This window comes from Trichomycterus rosablanca, chromosome 13 (genome assembly GCF_030014385.1).
Source record: "Trichomycterus rosablanca isolate fTriRos1 chromosome 13, fTriRos1.hap1, whole genome shotgun sequence".
Taxonomy (NCBI): domain Eukaryota; kingdom Metazoa; phylum Chordata; class Actinopteri; order Siluriformes; family Trichomycteridae; genus Trichomycterus; species Trichomycterus rosablanca.
The window spans coordinates 28,030,872-28,054,444 of record NC_086000.1 but is presented as its reverse complement, the minus strand read 5'-3'; the positions used below and the strand labels follow the sequence as shown (position 1 = coordinate 28,054,444).

The window sequence follows — 23,573 nt, the reverse complement described above, 5'->3', positions numbered from 1 at the left end:
ATTATTATTGTTATTATTATTATTACTATTATTATTATATTAGAGTAAAAGTAATAGTAGTAGTAGTAATAACAGCAGTAGTAATATCAGTATTATTATATTAGTGTATTATTATTATTGTTATAATTATTATTATTGTTTTATTAGAGTAGTAGTAAAAGTAATAGTAGTAGTAGTAATAATAGCAGTAGTGATATCAGTATTATTATATTAGTGTATTATTATTGTTATTATTATTATTATTGTTGTTGTTGTTATTATTATTTATTATTTTATTAGAGTAGTAGTAATAGTAATAGTAGTAGTAGTCGTAATAGCAGTATTATTATTATTATTATTGATAATATTATTATTAGTAGTAGTAGTATTTTAATTATTATGCCCAAGTGTCCTTAATTGCTACAATCCTTTGTGTATTTCTGGAAAACGTACTCAACTGTGTGTAGCTAATAAAGTATTTTTTGTGCTGGTGCACCGGTGGGTTCACAATTTTGGCAACTGTCAACAACTGGCATTTTAATAGAAAGTAAACACAAAAGCAGTGAACCACTTCATGTAGTGCCAGTCAGTCTAAATTCTCCTAATGTGACTGGCATCCATTCCACATCACACTGGTTTGACCTTGACAGAGTGCCGAGTTTCACAGGTGCCAGTGTCACTTTCAGCCACAAAATAGAACACCTTCAGTGGCACCGCACTTCCAACTGGTGAAAAGGGACAACACTTCTGGGCTAACCTGATTCAGGAGCATTTCATAGTTGAATGGCTCTTACGTGCCCAGCATTTTTGTCATATTCTACTGAAGTCGCCTGCCTGTACAGCAAGGGTGTTGTGCAGCTCTGAGAAATGGGTCATTACTGACTCCCTGTGGTTCAGGCAGTGAAATAGATTAATCTTCAACCACCGCTCTGACTCAATACACAGATTATCAGATTAGAGCATTGACTTCGTCTGCCAGGTAGCTCTATAGAATATATTTTAGCCCTGGGTGTAAGATGCAATTAATCATGCAATAATCTTCCAGCTGCTTCTTGGATCTTTACTGCAGCACCGCAGTGCTAGATGTAATAAGCCTTTTCATCTGTTTTTAGACATGGTTAATGCAAAAAGACTTGAATTTTACATATAAGACTGGCACTTAGCACTAAATAAATGCATCAAGTGTATGGCACATCCATGCTATTCACATTCTCATAGAGTAAGAGTATTGAAAAAGCATCTTGTTTCATCTAGGGTGTGTTCGAAAACCTAGGGAGCTCTCTACATGGACAGGATTTTACGTCGTCCTACGTGTGTTCCCGAGAAGAAAGGCTGTTCGAAATCCTAGATGCCTTAGTATGCTTACTAGTAAGGTATCTTAACATTTTAATGCTATTTTGGCTCAAGAACGAGGGAGCATCCGATGCTGCCTTAGCGGCAAACGCAATCCCAGCATTCAGTGTGGCACAACTTTTCTGACAGAAAAATAACTAACAAAGCTATCCCACACCCCCTCCAACACGTGGGCAGCAGCCGTATGCATCTTATCACCAACACTTTGACGAGTGCAGTCCAGCTCAGAGTTGTGTACGGAGAGACACACCCTGAGAGCACTCTTTTCTCATCTCTGCAGGCGGCATCAATCAGCCAGCAGAGGTCGCAATTGCACCAGTCATGAAAGATCCCGCCCATATCTGAACAACAGGCCAATCGTTGTTCATGTGGCCGCTCAGCCTAGCTGGCAGGCAGAGCTGAGATTTGATACGATGTATTCGAGATCCCAGCTCTGGTTCCAGCATGTGTTTTTTACCACTGCGCCACCTGAGCGGTAGCGGTTTTCGGTACACAGAGGGAAATGTTAGTTAACATGCTAGCGCATTGTGCCACCTCATCCTATTGGTTTAAATGGCATGATGCTAACTGTGTTAGCTTAGTAAGCAAAACCCCATGTTATCGCTGTCTAAGTACTGCATTAGAAAAAACCTGCCTTATAAGTCGATGACTTATTAGAATCCTCTCTACTTAGGCAACTGCCTATGTAGGCAGTAAGACAGCGAGGCAGCTCACTAGGTTTTCAAACACACCCATTATGTTTAATGTACTAAAACTTTGCAGTTTGCAGCAGATAGTATTTCCATAATTTCTCCCTTTTCAATGTTACTGGGAGTGAATGCCAAGTTCTAGTTTTTACACCAAATTTTATGCTTTTCAAGCCTCCCGGAAGCCGCAGCTCCGGACCATAGCGACAGGATCACTCAATTGGAAGAGCAATGCAAGTCGCTTATTGCGAAAAATTCCAAATTATCAGAATCAAGGCACCTCAGTAGGCAGCATTTTAAGTCATCTAAGAATTTAGACATGCCTTCTTCTTGGGAGGATGACGTAAAATACGTCTATGTAGAGAGCTCACTATGTTTTTCGGACAGACCTTATGTATAAAGAACAGAGTCAGTTCCCCTCGAAGTTTTTGGGGGCACTCTAAATTAAACTGACACTGGATGCTCACTCTGGGAGTATTAAAGCTCTGGAAGCCGCAGCTTCGGACCATAGCGACAGGATCACTCAATTGGAAGAGCAATGCAAGTCGCTTATTGCGAAAAATTCCACATTATCAGAATTAAGGCACCTCTGTAGGCAGCATTTAAAGTCATCTAAGAATTTAGACATGTTCCCCTCTAGGTTTTTGGGGGCACTCTGAAGTTGCATAAGCAACAGTTTGGAATGGAAACTAACTTCTTCTTTTCATCACTATGTGTTAGACCAACAGTCTGTCAGGTTAATAATCTGTTGTGTAATTGGATGGAAATTGTTAACCACTAAATCAAGAGGAAAAACAGGGTAAATGGGAAGGGGGGGCTCATAGGTGGTGCGGCAGTCTAACATGCTAGCCCACCACTGCCAAGATTTAATTAATAATATTATACGTACATATAATTTCTATTATTATTTTATTAAAGGGTAGGAAATGAGCATCATTGCCAGGTTAAGTGACTGCTACAGTCTGGTTGGGGAGTTGGCACAAGCGGCAGCAAGGTTCCATTAAACAGAAGCTGGATGCTCACTCTGGGAGTATTAAAGCTCTGGAAGCCGCAGCTTCGGACCATAGCGACAGGATCACTCAATTGGAAGAGCAATGCAAGTCGCTTATTGCGAAAAATTCCACATTATCAGAATCAAGGCACCTCAGTAGGCAGCATTTTAAGTCATCTAAGAATTTAGACATGCTTTCTTCTTGGAAGGATGACGTAAAATACGTCTATGTAGAGAGCTCACTATGTTTCTCGGACAGACCTTATGTATAAAGAACAGAGTCAGTTCCCCTCGAGGTTTTTGGGGGCACTCTAAAGTTTCAGTAAGTAACAGTTTGAAATGGAAACTAACTTCCTCTTTTCATCACCCTGTGTTAAACCAACAGTCTATCAGGTTAATATCTGTTGTGTAATTGGATTATTGTGTAATTGGATTATTGTATAATTTATATTATTATTTTATTAAAGGGTAGGAAATCAGCATCATTGCCAGGACAAGTGACTGCTACAGTCTGGTCAGGGTGTTGGCACAAGCGACAGCAAGATTTCATTAAACAGAAGCTGGATGCTCACTCTGGGAGTATTAAAGCTCTGGAAGCCGCAGCTTCGGACCATAGCGACAGGATTACTCAATTGGAAGAGCAATGCAAGTCGCTTATTGCGAAAAATCCCACTTTATCAGAATCAAGGCACCTCAGTAGGCAGCATTTTAAGTTATCTAAGAATTTAGACATGCCTTCTTCTCAGGAGGATGATGTCAAATACGTCTATGTAGAGAGCTCACTAGGTTTTTGGACAGACCTTACGTATAAAGAAGTCAGTTCCCCCTAAGGTTTTAGTGGCATTATACCGTTGCATAAGCAGCAGTTTGGAATGGAAACTAACTTCCTCTTTTCATCACCATGTGTTATACCAACATCAGGTTAATATCTGTTGTGTAATTGGATGGACATTGTTAACCACTAAATCAAGAGGAAAAACAGGGTAAAAAGGGGGTGCTATGTCCTACCACTGCCAAGATTAAATTCATATTATTACACATATCATTTAAACTATTATATTATTAAAGGGTAGGAAATCAGTGTCATTGCCAGGACAAGTGACTGCTACAGTCTGCTGGCACAAGTGGCGGAGGAACACAGCAAGAATAGCGTGGCCATCTGTATGTGTTGGGCCTTTTTTGAGAATCCATTGCTGGCTGGTTTAAAGTTGAAGCCAGCAGCTTTACTCTTATCTGAGAAACCTCTATGGCCAGTGAGAGTTTCTTGAATCTGGCAGAGTCGCACAGGGAAATTTGGGCAGTAAAAAGAGGCAAAAAATCCCCTTAATTAAGATGTGATTTTAAGTGAACTTATTTGAGATGTTAAAACTGTGGTGGATCCCTTTAAGGACACAACAACTCTACATCAGTTTTGAATGAAGGAGCGTACACTGCAGAATTTTGGCTCTTTCTAAAAATAGCCTATCACAGGCCTGAATTACATGCTGTGTTGAGACCGGGGGAGATGAGTGAATCGAAGCAGGCCAGCTCTTTAATTGGCTCTCTCTTATCTCTCCCCATGCAGTGTGTACGGCTGCCCTCTGGCCAAGAAGAGGAGAACGCAAGACAGGCCGCCCCTAGAGCCCGTGGCCAAGAAGAAGGCCTATCACTCACACACAGAACAGCAAGACATGGAGGACAGCTATGAGACTGAGATGGTGGTTGAAAAAGAGGAGGAGGAAGAGGAAGACGCTGGAGAGGAGGGGGTGGAGGATGAGGAGGATGAGGTGGAGGAGGAAGGAGATGCCGAGGGTGAGGACGAGGTGGAAGAGGAGTATACGGACAATGAGGAACAAGTAGAACAAGACGAGGGTGAGGTAGAGAATGGAGAAGAGGAAGATGTGGAGCAGGAAGATGATGAAGTTGTAGAAGAGGAGGGTGATGAAAGAGAGGAAGAGGATGAAGAAGATGAGGATGAAGAGGAACAAGATGAGGAGGAAGAGGAGGAAGAAGAACAGCAGCATAGTCAGAATCAAGGTGAGCGTATGATTTTTTTTTTTCTCTTTTCATCAGTCCTAATGGCATTGAAACACAAGTTCAGGATCTTCTTCCAAGGGTGACATTTTTGTCTACCAGTAATTAGTCTATATTTTTATGGCCACATTCCAAAAATCTGACACTTTACATAATACATGTCAATAGCTATGCAAGAAAGGTGCAGTCCAATTTGTTAACAGCTTATTAAAATCAGAAACATAATGTGTGCAGTTGACACCTTTATAGTTGTCAGATTTTTCCAAGGTAAAGCTTTCAAAACCTGAGTCATTAGTTTTCTTCCTCCGTCAGCTATAAAAAGCTTGCTTTTAAGTAAAAAAAAAAAAATAATCCCTTTCACACATACATATTATGAACCTGTTAGAACATCAAGAGATCTTAAAGAAACCTTGGTGCTCAGATGTTCTACTTCAGGGTCATTTGCAAGTCTGAGAGAAGAAGCCAAGCAAAACTGGAGTGTGCACAGGAAGAGACTCATCCCACACAGACAACCAGACAATAATTTTATTGTAGTAAGAATTGACCTTATACTGGAACTGTGATCAGCCCTGCAACTGTGATGCGCTGTGTATTCTGACACCTTTCTATCAGAACCAGCATTAACTTATTCAGCAGTTTGAGCTACAGTAGCTCGTCTGTTGGGCCAGCCTTCGCTCCCCACATGCATCATGAACCTTCGGCCGTTTACCACTGTCACTTCCTTGGACCACTTTTGATGGATACTGACCACTGCAGACCGAGAACACCCCACAAGAGCTGCAGTTTTAGAGATGCTATGACCCAGTCATCTAGCCATCACAATTATTCCTTGTCAAACTCGCTTAAATCCTTATGCTTGTCTATTTTTCCTGCTTCTAACACATTAACTTTGAGGATAAAATGTTCACTTGCTGCCTATTATATCCCACCCACTAACAGGTGCAATGATGAAGAGATAATCAGTGTTATTCACTTCACCTGTCTGTGGTCATAATGTTATACCTTGTCAGTGTAAAGCTGGTGTGTACATGAGAATGTGAGCCTATGTCTAAGCTTAGTTGAATTTTAATCATAAAGCACAAAAGGAATTCACTATTATCAGCTCCACTTACCATACAGAAGCACTTTGTTGTTCTACAATTACTGACTGTAGTCCATCTGTTTCTTTGCATGCTTTGTTAGCCCCCTTTCCTGCTGTTCTTCAATGGCCAGGATTCTCCCAGGACCACTACAGAGCAGGTATTATTTGGGTGGTGGATCATTCTCAGCACTGCAGTGACACTGACATGGTGGTGGTGTGTTAGTGTGTGTTGTGCTGATGGAGCTGATGGAGTTTTTAAACACCTCACTGTCACTGCTGGACTGGGAATAGTCCACCAACCAAAAATATCCAGCCAACAGCACCCCATGGGCAGCATCCTGTGACCACTGATGGAGGTCTAGAAGATGACCAACTCAAACAGCAGCAAGATGGACCAACTAGGTAGGAGTGTCTAATAGAGTGGACAGTGAGTGGATGCGGTATTTAAAAACTCCAGCAGTGCTGCTGTGTCTGGTATTATTTAGGTGGTGGATCATACCAGCACAACACACACTAACACACCACCACCATGTCAGTGTCAGTGCAGTGCTGAGAATGATCCACCACCTAAATAATACCTGCTCTGTGGTGGTCCTGTGAGGGTCCTGACCATTGATAAACAGGATGAAAGCAGGCTAAAAAAAGTATGTAAAGAAATAGATAGACTACAGTCAGTAATTGTAGAACTACAAAGTGCTTCTATATGGTAAGTGGAGCTGATAGAATTGTCAGTTAGTGTAGAAACAATGAGGTGGTTTTATGTTATGGCTGATCAGTGTATATGTTATATTAACTTTGCTAATCCACTAATGTATCCATTTTCCATGTATCTTTGTTTCTATGGATTTTATCTTCACTTCTGCTTTTAATAACTAACATGCTAATCATTAATCAGCCTGGCCAGGCAAAATCAGTTCAGCTTTGTGAAATGAAAACCTCTAGCAGCATGTCTCAGGTGATTGTCCTGCTGCAAGGTTACGTGATTCCCATTGACTCCAAAGGTGTCGGTTGGATCTGAGTAGTTAAAATGCTTCCATAAAGTTAAAGCTCATCTTGTTCCTGCTGTCAGATGAATAATTAATCTTTTTCCATGCTGTCATGTTTCACAGATGACGGTATGCTCATAAGTAGCTATTTTTTCCCTCCTCACTTCTCTCTTCCTATCAGTCTGGTACGGGTTAAGCTTCCTTTCATCTGTGCAGAAGACTTTGTCTCAGATCTCTGAAGGATTTCAAGTACATTTTAGCAAACTAAAAGTTATAAGCCGTGGAAAGCCTTTTTCTGGTTTTAAGGCTTACTGGTTGTTTACGACCTGTGGAAACCTCTCAGTAATGCTGATTATCTTTGAGGAATCCAGGATTGATTCTATTTGTGCTGTTGAGCTCTGGAGTTTACGGTCTCTCACCATAAGAAAAATGTATGCAATGACTGGATGTATACCACATATAGATTATACACCGAAGAGCCAAAACATTAAGACGATCCCCCAAAAATGTGCATGGTAATGCCTATTCCATAACATTTGTGCATGTATTGGTCAAGGATATACACCTCCTTGTTTCTACACTCACTGTCCATTTTATCAGCTCCACTTACCATATAGAAGCACTTTGTAGTTCTACAATTACTGACTGTAGTCCATCTGTTTCTTTGCATGCTTTGTTAGCCCCCTTTCCTGCTGTTCTTCAATGGCCAGGACTCTCCCAGGACCACTACAGAGCAGGTATTATTTAGGTGGTGGATGATTCTCAGCACTGCAGTGACACTGACATGGTGGTGGTGTTTTAGTGTGTGTTGTGCTGGTATGAGTGGATCAGACACAGCAGTGCTGCTGAAGTTTAAATACTACCATGTTCACTCACTGTCCACTCTATTAGACACTCCTACCTAGATGGTCCACCTAGGTGCTGCACAGCTCCAGAAAACTTAGCCTCATCCAGGCCTTTGGTTGCTGTCAGTGTGTAATGTGTACTTGGTACTAAGCAAAGTTCCTAACCCTCAGATGCTTGAGTTGTATTTGGCCCCAATTGTAAGTGCTGATACATGCTAAAAATGTACTGTCTGTGTGGAGATGGGCATGTGTTTATATCCCCTGCGTACTCTTTATCAAAAGTCAGGGTCTGTTTGGTAATGTAAATTGTCCTAGATATAAATGAGCATAAATGATTGAATAAATTAATTAATAAAATATGTGATGTAATTAAATACTTGATCCCCTGAATTAGACTGGCATTGTCTAAATGTTATTTCTTCCTGCTGCCCAGTATTCACAGGACAGGTTACCAACCCTGAATATATGAATGAAAATATGACTGCTGAATGCTATGACCTCATGATCGATCATAAAGTCTGAAGGTCTCTATGAGCGGATGAGCTTTCTAGCACTCGGCTGCAATTCGATTACATGAATAATGTGTCTCATCTTTCCCAGACACTTTAGGCACCACACTGGGCAGCGCATAACCTCCCTCCACCCAGTGCCCAATCAGATCTGACATTGCCTTTAAGTGTAATTATGAATGGCGCTTCTTACATAATTTGCTTTAAAGCTTTATAATTTTTGGAGGTTCCTTACAAACACTGTTGTCTTTGTGTTGATGAATAAACACTAAGAATAACAAATGATATATATATATATATATATTCTATTTATTATATATATATATATATATATATATATATATATATATATATATATATATATATATATATATATTCTATTTTATTTATGCATTTTCTCCCAATTTAGAGTAGTCAATTTGTCTTCTGCTGCTGGGGGATCCCTGATTGCAGTCAAGGTGGGTATATTGCTGCTCACGCCTCCTCCGACCCGGGTGCAGCCCTTAGCGGAACCCTTTTTCGCCCATGCATTCTGCACAGGCGCCTCGCTATCTGCCAATCAGGGTCCTTACACAGCGTTTTGAAGACCCCACCCACATAGTCCGGTCACCCCACCCACATAGTCCGGTCATCCCGCCCTAGCAAAATCATGTCTGCTGCAGGCACTGCCAATTATGCTCGCTAGATGACGCCCAGCCGACCGGTGGCAAAGCCGAGTTTCAAACCGAGGAGTTCAGAATCTCTGCGCTGGTGTGCTAGTGGAATATCCCACTGTGCCAACTGGGCGCCCTAATCATTTTAATGTTCCTTGGCATAGAACATGAATTGGCTTAAATTCTGAGCAACTGTGCTGCAGAACTAGAACACAGCTCTTCCAACATGTTTTCCCAAAAAGATATTCCCTTATTTGGTGTTTTGATGCTTTAGGAAGGGAGGGCTGTTAAGGGAATCACCTCCTAAGTGACGGCGTGTTCTACTGTCTAGTTGAGGCACCGTCATGAGTGGCAGAGGAATAAGGAAAGAGAAGTGTGCTCCTCTGTACGTGCTGGCTGACATAAAGTTATAGCAGGTTGCCTGAAGGAGGTGGAGGAGGAGAAGGTGTGTCATGCAACCAGTAGAGGAGAAATTGCACAGGGAAAGCGAGTATATCCAAAATGGAATGATTCAAAAAGGGAACACATTCAAACATTCACTATATACACCAATCAGCCATAACATTAAAACAACCTTGTTTCTACACTCACTGTCCATTTTATCAGCTCCACTTACCATATAAAAGCACTTTGTAGTTCTACAATTACTGACTGTAGTCCATAGTCCACAGAGCATGTATTATTTAGGTGGTGGATGATTCTCAGCACTGCAGTGACACTGACATGGTGGTGGTGTGTTTGTGTGTGTTGTGCTGGTATGAGTGGATCAGACACAGCAGCGCTGCTGGAGTTTTTAAATACCGTGTCCACTCACTGTCCACTCTTTTAGACACTCCTACCTAGTTGGAGTCAGAAATGATCGCTCATCTATTGCTGCTGTTTGAGTTGGTCATCTTCTAAACCTTCATCAGTGGTCACAGGACGCTGCCCACGGGGTGCTGTTGGCTGGATATATTTTTGGTTGGTGGACTATTCTCTGTCCAGCAGTGAATTTCTCGCTACTGTGTCTTATCCACTCATACCAACACAACACACACTAACACACCACCACCATGTCAGTGTCAGTGCAGTGCTGAGGATCATCCACCACCTAAATAATACCTGCTCTGTAGTGGTCCTGAGAGAGTCCTGACCATTAAAGAACAGCATGAAAGGGGGCTAACAAAGCATGCAGAGAAACAGATGGACTACAGTCAGTAATTGTAGAACTAGAAGTGCTTCTATATGGTAAGTGGAGCTGATAAAATGGACAGTGAGTGTAAAAACAAGGAGGTGGTTTTAATGTTATGGCTGATCAGTGTATATGGTTGGCCCAAATGGGGCTAATAAAACAAATTAATTAATTGACTGTTTTACCACCACTTTATCCTATTCAGGGTCTTGATGGGTCCGATTCACTGGGCGAAATGCAGGAAACACCACGGATAGGTTGCCAGTCCATCACAGGGCAAACACACGCACTCACATGTAGAAGAACTTAAGCATCTTCAATTAACCTGACTGCATGTTTTTGGACTGTGGGAGGAAACCGGAGCACCTGGAAGAAACCCACACAGACACTGGGAGAACATGCAGACTCCACACAGAGAGGACCCGAACCTCTCCACCTGGGAATCAAACCCAGGACCTTCTTGCTGTGAGGTGACAGTGCTACTAATCGAACCACCATGCCACCCTGTGCTAGTAAAATTATTTAATTATTTAATTTGTCACCTAACTGCTCTTACATCTTCAAAAGAAAGAACTTACTGCCATTTTTTTATGATGCTAAATTACTCTTTTAGTATCAAGAAGTCTGAAATAGTGCATGTAAAAGAAAAACATGACAAAATGATAAAAGATTCCAATCTCTCAGCTGTACCCGAAGTGTCATTGTTATCCTTTTCAGTGGCGGGCACATTGTAGCATCGCTAATCCGTCCAATTCGGCGTCACTCTGCCTCCTTCCCATTCAATCTGTTTCACTTCCCACGCTCCTTTGTATACCTCGATTGCTCTTCAAATTGCTTTTCCATGCCGCGTTTAACCTAGACCATTTCCACCAGGTGTCTCCGGCTCTTATGATACATTTTGATGCCCGGCATTATTCCTTTATACCCCACTGCTTTGCAAATGGCATGGTACACACCGAATTCTACGCTGATCTTGTAAAACCGTTCTCGGAGCACATTTTGATACCTGATTTGTCCCAGTGTCTGTTCAGCTGTGTATCTCAGATGTTCACAGTGTAAATCCTTTAAAGCTACACTACATGGCCAAAAGTATGTGGACACCCCTACTGATTTATTATATTGTAAGTGTTTCGGCCACATCCATTGCGAAGGAGTGTTTAAATCATGTATAAAAATATAATTCATTACATACTTTTAACTTGGCCGCTCAGGTGGCGCAGTGGTAAAAACACATGCTGGAACCAGAGCTGGGATCTGGAATACATTGTATTGAGTCTCAGCTCTGCCTGCCGGCTAGGCCGAGCAGCCACATGAACGACGTTTGGCCTGTCCTGTTGTTTAGATAGGGGTGGGATATTTAAAGCCGGATAGGGACTCTCTCATAACTAATGCAATTACGACCTCTGCTGGCTGATTGATGGCGCCTGCACTGAGACGGGAAAAGAGTGCTGCTAGGGTGTGTGTCTCCGTACACAGTGCTGATCCGCATTGCACTCGTCAAAGTGTGGGTGACAAAATGCATACGGTTGCTGCCCATGTGTCGGAGGGGGTGTGGGTTAGCTTCGTTCTCCTTAATCAGAGCAGGGATCGGCATTGGTGGAGAGGAAGCATGACGCAATCTGGCAACTGGATGCGCTAAAAAGAAAGAAAAAGGAGAGAAAATGCATAAACAAGAATATATAAGTACTTTCTTTTCATCAGTTTGGGGAATGTCCTTTCCTGTTCCATCATGACTTTACCCTATGCATAAAGTAAGGTCCACTAAGACAGGGTTTGTAGAGTGGAAGCATCTCAATGATTTGCACAGAGCCTTGACTTTCAACCCCACAAAACACCTTCACAATGTATTATGATGCCGACTGCAAGACATTTTCACAGAAACACTGCAAAATCTTGTGGAAAGTCTTCCTAGAAGAGCAGAGGCTGTTATAGCCACATTTGGCCACACATCTAACTCTGTCTCTTGCTAACGGTTAATGGGTTTTGTGTTATTGTGTGATAGGACAATAATATACACTGTATGGCTACTGTAAGTTTGTGGACACGACATCCAAATTCCAAATACCATGGTCCAAAACCATTTTTATGGTGTTTATTTTTTATCTAATACTTTTAAGGGCTTTTAACTACATTTTGGTACATGATCACAAGAACTCACATCAAAAGTTCACCACGTGCCACTCTACTTTACATACTTTCAGTTAAATACCAGTTTACATCCAAGTTTGTTTAGATCACTCCTGTTAACTAAACTGAATTCCAAAATTGTTGTAACTACCTGGCAACCCTGTTTACAAGCCACCTGTGTACCAAGGCCATATAGGGGGATACCAACATTTAGACATGCTCCGAATACCCCCCCCCCCACCCCTATAATGAGTTTGAAATGAACATATTTCACATGTCTCACTAATCAATTCAACCAGCTAAAAATAAATAAATTAATAAAATGATTTCTAATTTGGTTCTTTATTTTTTTAGATGGCTATCACATGAATGGGGGCTACACCAAAACAAGCCCTGTGGTGGAAAAGGACGACAACAACAATGACGAATATGACAACTATGATGAGCTGGTGGCCAAGTCTTTGCTCAACCTAGGTAAGATTGCTGAGGATGCTGCCTATCGGGCCATGACGGAGTCTGAGATGAACAGTAACTCCTCACACAGTGCTGAGGAGGAAGATGAAGAGGAGGAAGAAGAGGAAGAGGAGGACTATGAAGATGACGAGGAAGAATATGACGAAGAAGAAGGTGAGGACGGCTCTAAAAAGGGTGAGCTGAGTCTGGATGTGGACAGTGATGTAGTAAAGGAAACTGTGGACTCTCTGAAGCTGCTGGCCCAGGGTCATGGAGCTGTGATCTCTGATAATCTAGAGGAAAATTCCTATCATGAGGATGGGGTCAAAAATGAGAACTGTTGCAACATGAATGGTGTTGATGGGTATGGGTGCAATGGGAATAGTAGCAGTTGTGCACAAAGCAGGTCTACCAGTAATGGTCAGCTGGTTGAGGAAAGTGATGAGGAGGTATGCCTGAGCAGCTTGGAGTGTCTCCGCAACCAGTGCTTTGACCTGGCACGCAAATTAAGTGAAACAAAGCCAGCAGAACGCATGAACAACATCCAGGAGGGGCACCTAGACACCATACTGCACCAGGAAGTCTACGGAGACTGCCTGCAGCAACATAACCAAGAGGAGCATCGGATCCTGGAGCGGAACTACTCAGACATGGTAAATCTAATGAAGCTAGAAGAGCAGCTCAGCCCTCGTTCCAGAGCTCTGTCCAGCTGTGCCAGGGAGTATGACATGTACCGAGATGAGGACACCAGGTCTATCACCTCAGACCGCTCAGAGGATGGCTTTGATATGACCAAGGGTAACTTGTCGCTGCTGGAGAAAGCTATAGCACTGGAGTCAGAGAGAGCCAAAGCTATGAGGGACAAGATGGCATCTGAGGCAGTCAGGAAAGAAAGACTGCATCTTCATGAGGAACATCATGGACTAAGGCTTAGCTGTGCAGAGGAGCGCAAAGCTAGACTGCATCACGAGGGTCTCAAGAAGCCCTACTACCCTAAAGGTGAGTGCGCATGATACCCATTACCAATAAAAACGTGTTTTGCTGTCTTTTCACATGTTAGAAAAAGCTTTGCCCATGCTTGGTTAGTCAAACTCCTAAATTATTGAGACTTAATAAATTAGGAGGCTGTTCTTGACATATTATAGCCAAATTATCCATATAGTTGTTTCCTAGTAAGTAATGGATAACAGGTGAAATAAATAAAGTAGGGTATGAAGTATGTTGTGAAAATGCACGTACAGATTATGCTATATGTTGTATCATTTAAAAGACCAGGCCGGTGTACCCCAAGTAAAATTTATTACTCTATCTATAATTTATTATGTTATTATACTGTATTAGTTACAGCAGATTGGAAGCGGTAATTCACTATTTAGGCTACTATACTACTCATTTACCATTCAAGCTGCCACTGTTGCACTATAACACTGCATAGCATTAGCATAGCAAGCCAGGGTGAAAGGGTTTATTTATTTATTTGTATTTTTTACTGTAAGAATTTTATTTACCATGTTCAATTTAAAACAGTTTACTTAGTATTATGCAAACATTTTAGAATGTAGCTGACGTTGGCATATATTACAGAGGCTAGCAGCACTTTATCATTAGCATAGCAGCCAGCCTGAAAGTTTCAGGTTCTGTGGCATTATTATTATGATTATTATTATTATTATTATTATTATAGTGTTTATTATTATTACATTTAGTATTATTATTACATTTAGTATTATTATTATTATTATTATTATTATTATTTTTAATATTATTGTGATTTTTATTATTATTATTATTATTTTTTTTTTTTTTTTTTTTTTTTTTTTTTTTATTATTATTATTATAATTATGTTTATTATAACTATGATTATTATTATAATTATGATTTTTATTATCATGTTTATTGTTATTATAAATAATAATATTAATAATAATATTAATAATAATATTAACAAGCTTTATTTATGTACCACTTTTTTAAACAAAGTCTCACTAATTACAAAGAACTGCAATAAAATAAAATTTCAGAAATAAGCAATTTAAATAAAGAATAAAATAAAACATTTAAAAGTGCAAATGCAACATTAAAAGCAGTAAAACGTCAAAAAAAAAAGAAGGAAAATCTGTGCAGGTCCACATGTTAAGAAATAAAACATTAATTAAAAGCTAATCTAACACAGCTGGGTCTTAACCACAGAGATGTTCACAAGTCACAAAATACGAGTCTGAGTCATGTCACAAGTCTTTAGACTAGAGTCAGAGTCAAGTCACAAAGTCAATATAATATACACACAACATATATTGGAAATGTAGCATAGAAATAAATAATATGTACGTTCAGATAAAAAACAACAAGAAATTAGCAACTGCATTTTGCCGTTTTACTTAGTGCCTTTACTTTCCTAGTCATTGTGCAAATGAATGTAATTTCCGTAACAAGAAGGTACCAGTTAAAAGCTTAAACTGATACGTTTTGTTTTCATTGCAAAACTAAAGCGCGCAATAAATCATGGCACAGCGGCCAAAATCCAAAACACAGCAAAAAAAAAATCATAACCACTGCTTACCTAAGCTTATGTTCTTCCAGATGCTATTAAATTTATAACTGTGTGTTGTCCCATTAGGAATATAATCTATTATTTTGTAAATGTGCTTATAATTAACAACTTCCAAGCTTTTCTCATATGTGAAGTAAAACACGAACTCGTTAGAAAGCCAATTAAGCGTTTCATTAACACATCATCTGTGTGACACAAACTGAATAAATGCAAAAACCACATTTCTTACTAAAAATTAAAATCGGAGGGTTTGATTGGTTCAGAAAGCGGTCAATTCTGTAGGAGCGTTCCATTCACCCCAGTTGTTCCTGTGAAGTGCACTATGTAGGCTATTCCACCATTTTAAGTGAGAATCCAATCCAAAGGTAACGAAAATGTTCAAATGAAGTGAACTTGTCACACGTAACTAATGTTAACACATGCTGAAGCTAGGGACTCTTGTTGTTTGAGTCATTTTTTTGTGAGTCATGAGTCGAGTCTGAAGTCAATGTGTGTGTGTCCCCATCTCAGCTTAACCCTATTCATAAATATCCTAAGATCATTCAGAGCCATTACGTCATTGAGAAGGAAGTTCCAAAGATTAGGGATGTGATGGGACAAGGCCGTTTTTTACTTCTATGCAGAGTTTGGCCAGCATGTTCCTGTGGGCTGATCTGAGGGCTCTTGTCGAGACATACATAATATCTATGTCACTAAGGTAATATAGAGCTAAACTGTAAAGGCAAGGTCTCATAATGTATTTCCTGCTGGATGTGATTGGCTCTAGCCTTGCTGGAAGCCCTTATTTTAAATGATGAATAATTTGACCCAAAAACAGTCTATGTAATGAGATTCAGCCATTTAAAGGTTTCACCAGTGTGTTTTTTAACCCTTATATGCTTGTGTTGTATCTTAGTTGTCATTTTTGATGAAAAACATTTATTAAATGCATAAATGTAAAACAAAATAACAATAATAATAATAATAATAATAATAATAATAATAATAGGCATGTCAGTGGGTTTGATTCCCAGGTGGCGCAGCCCAGGTCCTTTTTGTTTGGAGTTTGCATGTTCACGGTGGCTCGGTGGGTAGCACTGTCGCCTCACAGCAAGAACGTCCTGGGTTCGATCCCCAGACGGGGCGGTCCAGGTCCTTTCTGTCCGGAGTTTGCATGTTCTCCCTGTGTCTGCGTGGGTTTCCTCCCACAGTCCAAAAACATGCAATTAGGTTAATTGGAGACACTGAATTGCTCTATAGATGAATGGGTGTGTGTATATGTGTCTGCCCTGCGATGAACTGGTGCCCCATCCAGGGTGTTACTGTGTGCCTTGCGCCCATTAAAAAGCCGGGGTAGGCTCCAGCACACTACCCCCCACCCCCGCGACCCTAACTGGATAAGCAGTTAAAAAAGTGAGTGAGTTTGCATGTTCTCCCCATGACTGTGTGGGTTTCTTCCAGGCTCTCTGGTTTCCTTCCACAGTCCATAGATCAGGTTAATTGAAGATTCAAAATGCCCTAGTTGTGAAAGTATATGTGTAAGTGTGTTTGCCCTGTGATGGACTGGCAACCTGACCCGGGTGTTTCCTACCTTTCGCCCAGTGAGTCATACCCACTGCAACTTTAAATAAAATAAAGCTGTGGTAAAACAGACAGTAAATGAACAGTACTATAAATACAAGATCAGTTCTATCAATGATGTACTTGTGAAGGTAACCACTGTGATCCCTGACTGATTCTTGGCCAGTTTGAACCTGACCATCCCTGTAGTACAGGCAGCAATAGCTTATGTTGTTGAAATAGGCCAGAACGGTTACATCAGAGTCTGGGTTGTCAGGCATAAATAATGGGACGAGCCGAGAGGACAGCAGTTCTCTTTCCCAGGATGCAGGCTGCATTCCAGCTACCTATTTATAAACCGGAGTGCAGCTCTAGTAGGACATGTACTGTAACTATAATGCTGGTAAAGAGTACTGCGTGTGTTGTAAAAATATTGTACACCAAACTAGACTGTGCTGCATTTTTGGTAAGACTAAATAGATTTTTGTTCTTTGGATGGAATTTAGTCTAATAGGGACATGTTAGGGTTAAGCGTAATGGGCTGGCTTCCATCTTTGCCTCCAGTCACTCTCTGTAGGAGTTTGGCATGCCCACACTGTCTGTGTGGATTTTCTTTGGGGTATCCAGTCTCCTTCATCCTGCCAAAAGCATGCAGATGCACTGGCAGCCAGGATTGCCCTTACGTGTGACTGAATAAATGAGTGTGATGGTTAATGATTGTACACCGATCAGGCATAACATTATGACCACCTCCTTGTTTCTACACTCACTGTCCATTTTATCAGCTCCACTTACCATATAGAAGCACTTTGAAGTTCTACAATTACTGGCTGTAGTCCATCTGTTTCTCTGCATGCTTTGTTAGCCTGCTTTCACCCTGTTCTTCAATGATCAGGACCCCCACAAGATTAGTAACAGTATTATTTAGGTGGTGGATCATTCTCAGCACTGCAGTGACACTGACATGGTGGTGGTGTGTTCGTGTGTGTTGTGCTGGTATGAGTGGATCAGACACAGCAGTGCTGCTGGAGTTTTTAAATGTTGCTGTGTTAAAGCAGCGCAAATTACCGCAGTGACGTATGTTTAAAGAGGCACAAATATAGCCCAATGAAACATCATTTGATTAAAAGTTTTATTCTAGATTAATTTTTTAATTGCAATTAAAATTTTAACACCTTTATTAACGCAAATAACGACAGCCCTAATTTAAATTGTGTAATTATTGCACATCTTTATAACTGATAAACCTCTATGTGTAATTATTATGCCTATGCTGGAAATGCCCTAAAATGAAAATCTTTATTATTATGTTTGAATCTTATTTTCATCAGTGAAAATAAAAGCTCAATTAAGGCTTGCCCTAAACCATGGCAGTATCATGCTGGCACTTACAAGCAGATAATTGCCTATTTGTGATTAGTACGCCAAATTAATAATTCCTGTTATCACCCATTTTATACCCTGACATAAAGTAGATGGTTGATCACAGCTGTACAGATTAACGTTTATTTGCTGCTCGGTCCTGATGAGATAGGAAGACAAGACTCTGACAGCCAGCACCGAAGGACACGTACTAGGCAGACTCTGAATAATGTCCGAATAATGAGGGATGAGTGGCCATTACGTCATGATAACATCTCTCCCCTGGCAAAGATAGTGGTGGCTGCAGCCTGACCGGTTACCATAATGTTTTATAAAAGTGTGCTGGGCTGACAGTTATGGAGGGAGTTCCTCCTTAAAAAAGGCATGAAGCGGAGATGAAAATTGAACAGTATCAGTATGACCGATAACGAACGACGGGACCACTGACTGCACATTAATTATCCCCAGATGCTATGGTAATGGGGGCCATTTGCTATGCAAAGCATGGTCTGTCTCGAGCCACAGTCGATACCCATAGCTTTCTAATGCATATCACACTCCTCCATTCCTCTTCTGCTGTAAAAAATGCCAAGCTGTGCAGTAGGATGATGAAATGTCTCTATATAAAAGTGTAAGTCTGTACGTGTATAACAATATAAGTATGTACATACGTATGTGTCTCCTGTCTGACTAGGAGATTGTTAGACGTCTCATTCAAGTGCTCAGTGGGATTAAGGTCAGGGAGCTGTGCAGGCCAGTAGTTTCTTTACACCTAACTTGTTATACCATGTTTTTATGAACCTTGCCTGCAAGCACCATTGTATATTGTAATATACAGTACAAAATAATAATGTATATAATAATATAATATACATTGTGCATATACAGTCTTAATTTGCTTTAGTTGTTGACAGCAGTTTGACCTAAAGGGTAGCCTAGTGGGTAGAGCATTTGGCTATCAATTGAAAGGTAAGGAGTTTGAATCCAAGCTCTGCTCTGTTGGGCTCTTGAGCAAGACCCTTAACCCTGTCTGCTCCAGCGGCACCACAATGGCTTACTTTGCGCTCTGACCCCAGCTTCCAAACAAAATGGGATATGCAGAAAAAGAATTGTATTGTACTGTACACATGTATATGTGTATACACTGACCAGCCTTAACATTAAAGCCACTTCCTGGTTTCTACACTTAGCTTAGTCCTGTTTCTCAGCTCCACTTACCATATAGAATCACTTTGTAGTTCTACAATTACTTTTACCGTTCTTCAATGATCAGGACCCCGACAGGACCACCACACAGTAGGTATTATTTAGGTGGTGGATCATTCTCAGCACTGCAGTGACAATGACATGGTGGTGATGTGTTAGTGTGTGTTGTGCTGGTATAAGTGGATCAGGCACAGCAACACTGCTGGAGTTTTTAAATACCATGTCCACTCACTGTCCACTCTACACTCCTACCTAGTTGGTCCACCTTGTAGATGTAAAGTCAGAGAAGATCGCTCATCTATTGCTGCTGTTTGAGTTGGTCATCTAGACCTTCATCAGTGGCCACAGGACGCTGCCTACGGGGCGCTGTTGGCTGGATATATTTTTGGTTGGTCGACTATTCTCAGTCCAACAGGGACAGTAAGGTGTTTAAAAACTCCATCAGTGCTGCTGTGTCTTATCCACTCATACCAGCACAACACACACTAACATAACACCACCATGTCAGTGTCACTGCAGTGCTGAGAATGATCCACCACCCAAATAATACCTACTCTGTAGTGGTCCTGGAAGAGTCCTGACCATTGAAGAACAGCATGAAAGGGGGCTAACAAAGCATGCAGAGAAACAGATGAACTACAGTCAGTAATTGTAGAACTACACAGTGCTTCTATATGGTAAGTGGAGCTGATAAAATTGTGTAGAAACAAGGAGGTGGTTTTAATGTTATGGCTGATCGGTGTATGAAAAATAAAGGCATTCCATTGTATTATATTGTTCTTTGACATGGGAGCATGTTGGATTTAATGCTTTATCATTTGAAAGATCAAAGGTCATGGGCAGACTTAGTAGTTGTTTTTAATTGTGCCCTTTACATGCAGAGATTTCTCCTAAAGCTCTAAATCTATTGATAATACAGTATTATGGACTGTAGAGGGTAGAATATATTAAATTCTTGTTCTTAAAAATATTGTTCTTAAACTGTTGAATTATACACTGATTATTTTGGTTGATGAGACTTGTCACATGCTTGCTCATAAAATAATATTTTATTTGATTATACCAGTTAAAAATTTCAAGACTTTCAAATACATTGTATTGAATCTCAGCTCTGCCTTGCCGGCTGAGGCTGAGCGGCCACATGAACAATGATTGGCCTGTTGTTCATATGGGTGGGACTAAGCCGGATGGGGTCTCTCTCTCATGACTGGTGCAATTACGACCTCTGCTGGCTGATTGATGGCACCTGCACAGAGATGAGAAAAAGAGTGCTCTCAGGGTGTGTCCCTCCATACACGCAGCTAAGCTGCACTGCACTCGTTAAAGTGTAGGTGATAAGATGCATACGGCATGCTGCCCACGTGTCGGAGGGGGCGTGGGTTAGCTTTGTTCTCCTCAATCAGAGCAGGGATCGGCATTGGTGGAGAGGAAGCATGATGCAATTGGGCAATTGGACGTGCTAAAAGGGAGAAAAAGGGAAGAAAATGCATAAAGAAAATACATTTAAAAAAATTCAAGACTTTCTCAACATTTCTAATAATTAATAGCATTTCTTCTTCTATCTACTTTTTTGAAACATGCAGACAACCATTACGGAATGTGTGTATATTAAAAAAAAAAAAAGACAATAAGATGATAAGACAATAAATATATTTTCTTTGTACTTTTTTATTTAAAATTATGTCCAAGTTGCAGTTTCATTTTATTTGTATCTGAGCCTTGTTTGGGATTTGAAATCTTTTCTGCTCATTGTATTGATTTTCTGTATCACTCTGGCTTGCTCTGTCAGCGTCTACTCTTTTTTTTTTTCCTTTTGTAGTTTGTTCCCACTGACTGGTCTGATTTTGATACAGAAGACTTGGGATGGTGGTTATTACATTACACTGAGCTTAAAATATTAATCAGCAGTCTCTCAGTGTTTCAGCCAACCCTAATTTATCTCTGTATATCTGTCTGGCTCATTCTGTTCCAATCCTACTTTTACAGAAGTCCATACTAAGTCTACTTTATATACTGTTAAAACTGTGGTTAAAAAAGTGCTTATTTTTCTGCTTGTCAAACTGTAAGATTTCAGGACATCAAACAAAACATAGTATTACTCAAAGGGAGAAAGTTGTCTAACAACCATATGACCTTGTAAAATGTTTTATGACTTAACAACTGGAAATAGTCACTGTGAAAAAATGTAGTCCACTCTGCTGTGAACTAAATGAGATACAACATCTCGATAAGAGGAACAGAACCAAACTTTGTGTATGTGGGGGGATCAGTCATTTACATGTAAACTTGCATTGTTTTTTAAAAGTGTTAACACAATTCCAACACACGTTCAGCTCACAGGCAGATGACCTTACATGCTCCCTTAAAAATTTCTAATAGACAGTTGAATTTCTCATTCTTTTAACAACAGCATTATTGCAGTAGAAGGAATATCATCATATTATCAAACTATCAGGACCTTTGTGCTGTCACCTCACAACAAAAAGGTTTGATTCCCAAGTGGAGTGGTCCAGGTCCGTTCTGTGTGGAGTTTCTGTGGTTTTCTCCCACAATCCAAAGACATGTAAGTTAGGTGAATTGGAGATTGCCTGTTACGGTGTTTGACATTAAACTGGACCTGATTAATTATGTGTAACCTGTAACTAGCTGTCCTGTCATGAATGTAACATGAAAGTGTAAATTCATTTTACAGTATATTTTTAACTGACCAAAAAAAACAGCAATTTTGATTTGTCAGTCCATTGGACATTATACTAATAGATTTGGTATAAATAAAAATTTAGGTGACTTTTTTGCCAGATGAGCACTGATGTTAGGCAGTAGTTTTCTGTTGCTTAGTGGAGAGCCATATAGACTCATGGTAAGGGCTTTTGTAGTTATTTATTTTTTATATATTATATTCTACAGTGTTTGGTTTTGTTTTTTAATACACAGCAGCAGTTTTTGACCACCCCAGATGATGTATTTTTCACTTTTATGAATTTTCTGAACAGTAATTGACTCAGGATGCAGAAAGACCTGGCCCACTTTTTTTATTTACATTTTGGCATTTAGCAGACGCTTTTATCCAAAGTGACTTACAATTATGACTGAACACAATTTTGAGCAATTGAGGGTTAAGGGCCTTGCTCAGGGGCCCAACAGTGGCAACCTGGCAGTGGTGGGGCTTGAACCAGCAACCTTCTGATTACTAGTCCAGTACCTCAACCACTGCCACTGAATTATCACTGCCCTGCCCTTTTATATTGGTGACAGGCCAGTGTCCTAGTGCGCCAGTCGATGAAACACCATATAGTGTGTAACTGTGTGTTCGCCACATGTGTTCCTGCAACCTGATGCCAAGATTACATGTTTAATTAATAATTGAAATGTAATCAATTGAAAGATTGAGAGTTTGAATCCCAGCTCTGCCCTCTTGGGCCATTGAGTGAGGCCCTTAACCCTGTCTGATCCAGGGGCGCCATACAATGGCTGACCCTGTGATTTTAACCCCAGCTTCCAAACAAGCTGGGATGTTTGGAAAAAGAATTTCATTGTACTGTACACACGTATATGTACATATGACAAATAAAGTCATTCCATTCTATTCTATGGTTCTTTGACACAGAAGCATGTTGGATTTAATGCATTGTAATTTGAGGGCAACCTGGCAGTGGTGGGGCTTTAACCGACAACCTTCTGATTACTAGTCCATTACCTCAACCACTGAGTTATCACTGGTCTTTTATATTGGTGACAGGCCAGTGTCCTAGTGCGCCAGTCGATGAAACACCATATAATGTGTAACTGTGTGTTCGCCACGTATTCCTGCAACCTGATGCCGGGATTACATGTTAATTATTAGGCAAAATATTCCATTATTTATAAAAGTGCCCATTTACACTCACTTATACATTTTCGTGTGTGTGTTTACATGCACAGATTCCTCACGGTCGGAGAAGAAAGAAAGTCGGTGCCCAACACCAGGCTGCGATGGCACTGGTCACGTGACTGGTTTGTACCCTCACCATCGAAGCCTGTCTGGGTGCCCGCATAAGGACAGAGTTCCTCCAGAAAGTAAGAACCCT

General features: G+C 40.5%; 1 protein-coding gene across 1 annotated transcript in view; it reads left to right on the top strand.

Annotated features, from left to right (window-relative positions):
- myt1lb (myelin transcription factor 1-like, b) overlaps positions 1-23,573 on the top strand; it is a 195,659-nt gene that overhangs the window by 106,879 nt on the left and 65,207 nt on the right. Inside the window, exons 6-8 of the mRNA XM_063006723.1 lie at positions 4,574-5,025; positions 12,749-13,846; positions 23,428-23,562. Coding sequence (XP_062862793.1) covers positions 4,574-5,025; positions 12,749-13,846; positions 23,428-23,562 — 1,685 coding nt within the window. The remainder of the gene's footprint in view (positions 1-4,573; positions 5,026-12,748; positions 13,847-23,427; positions 23,563-23,573) is intronic.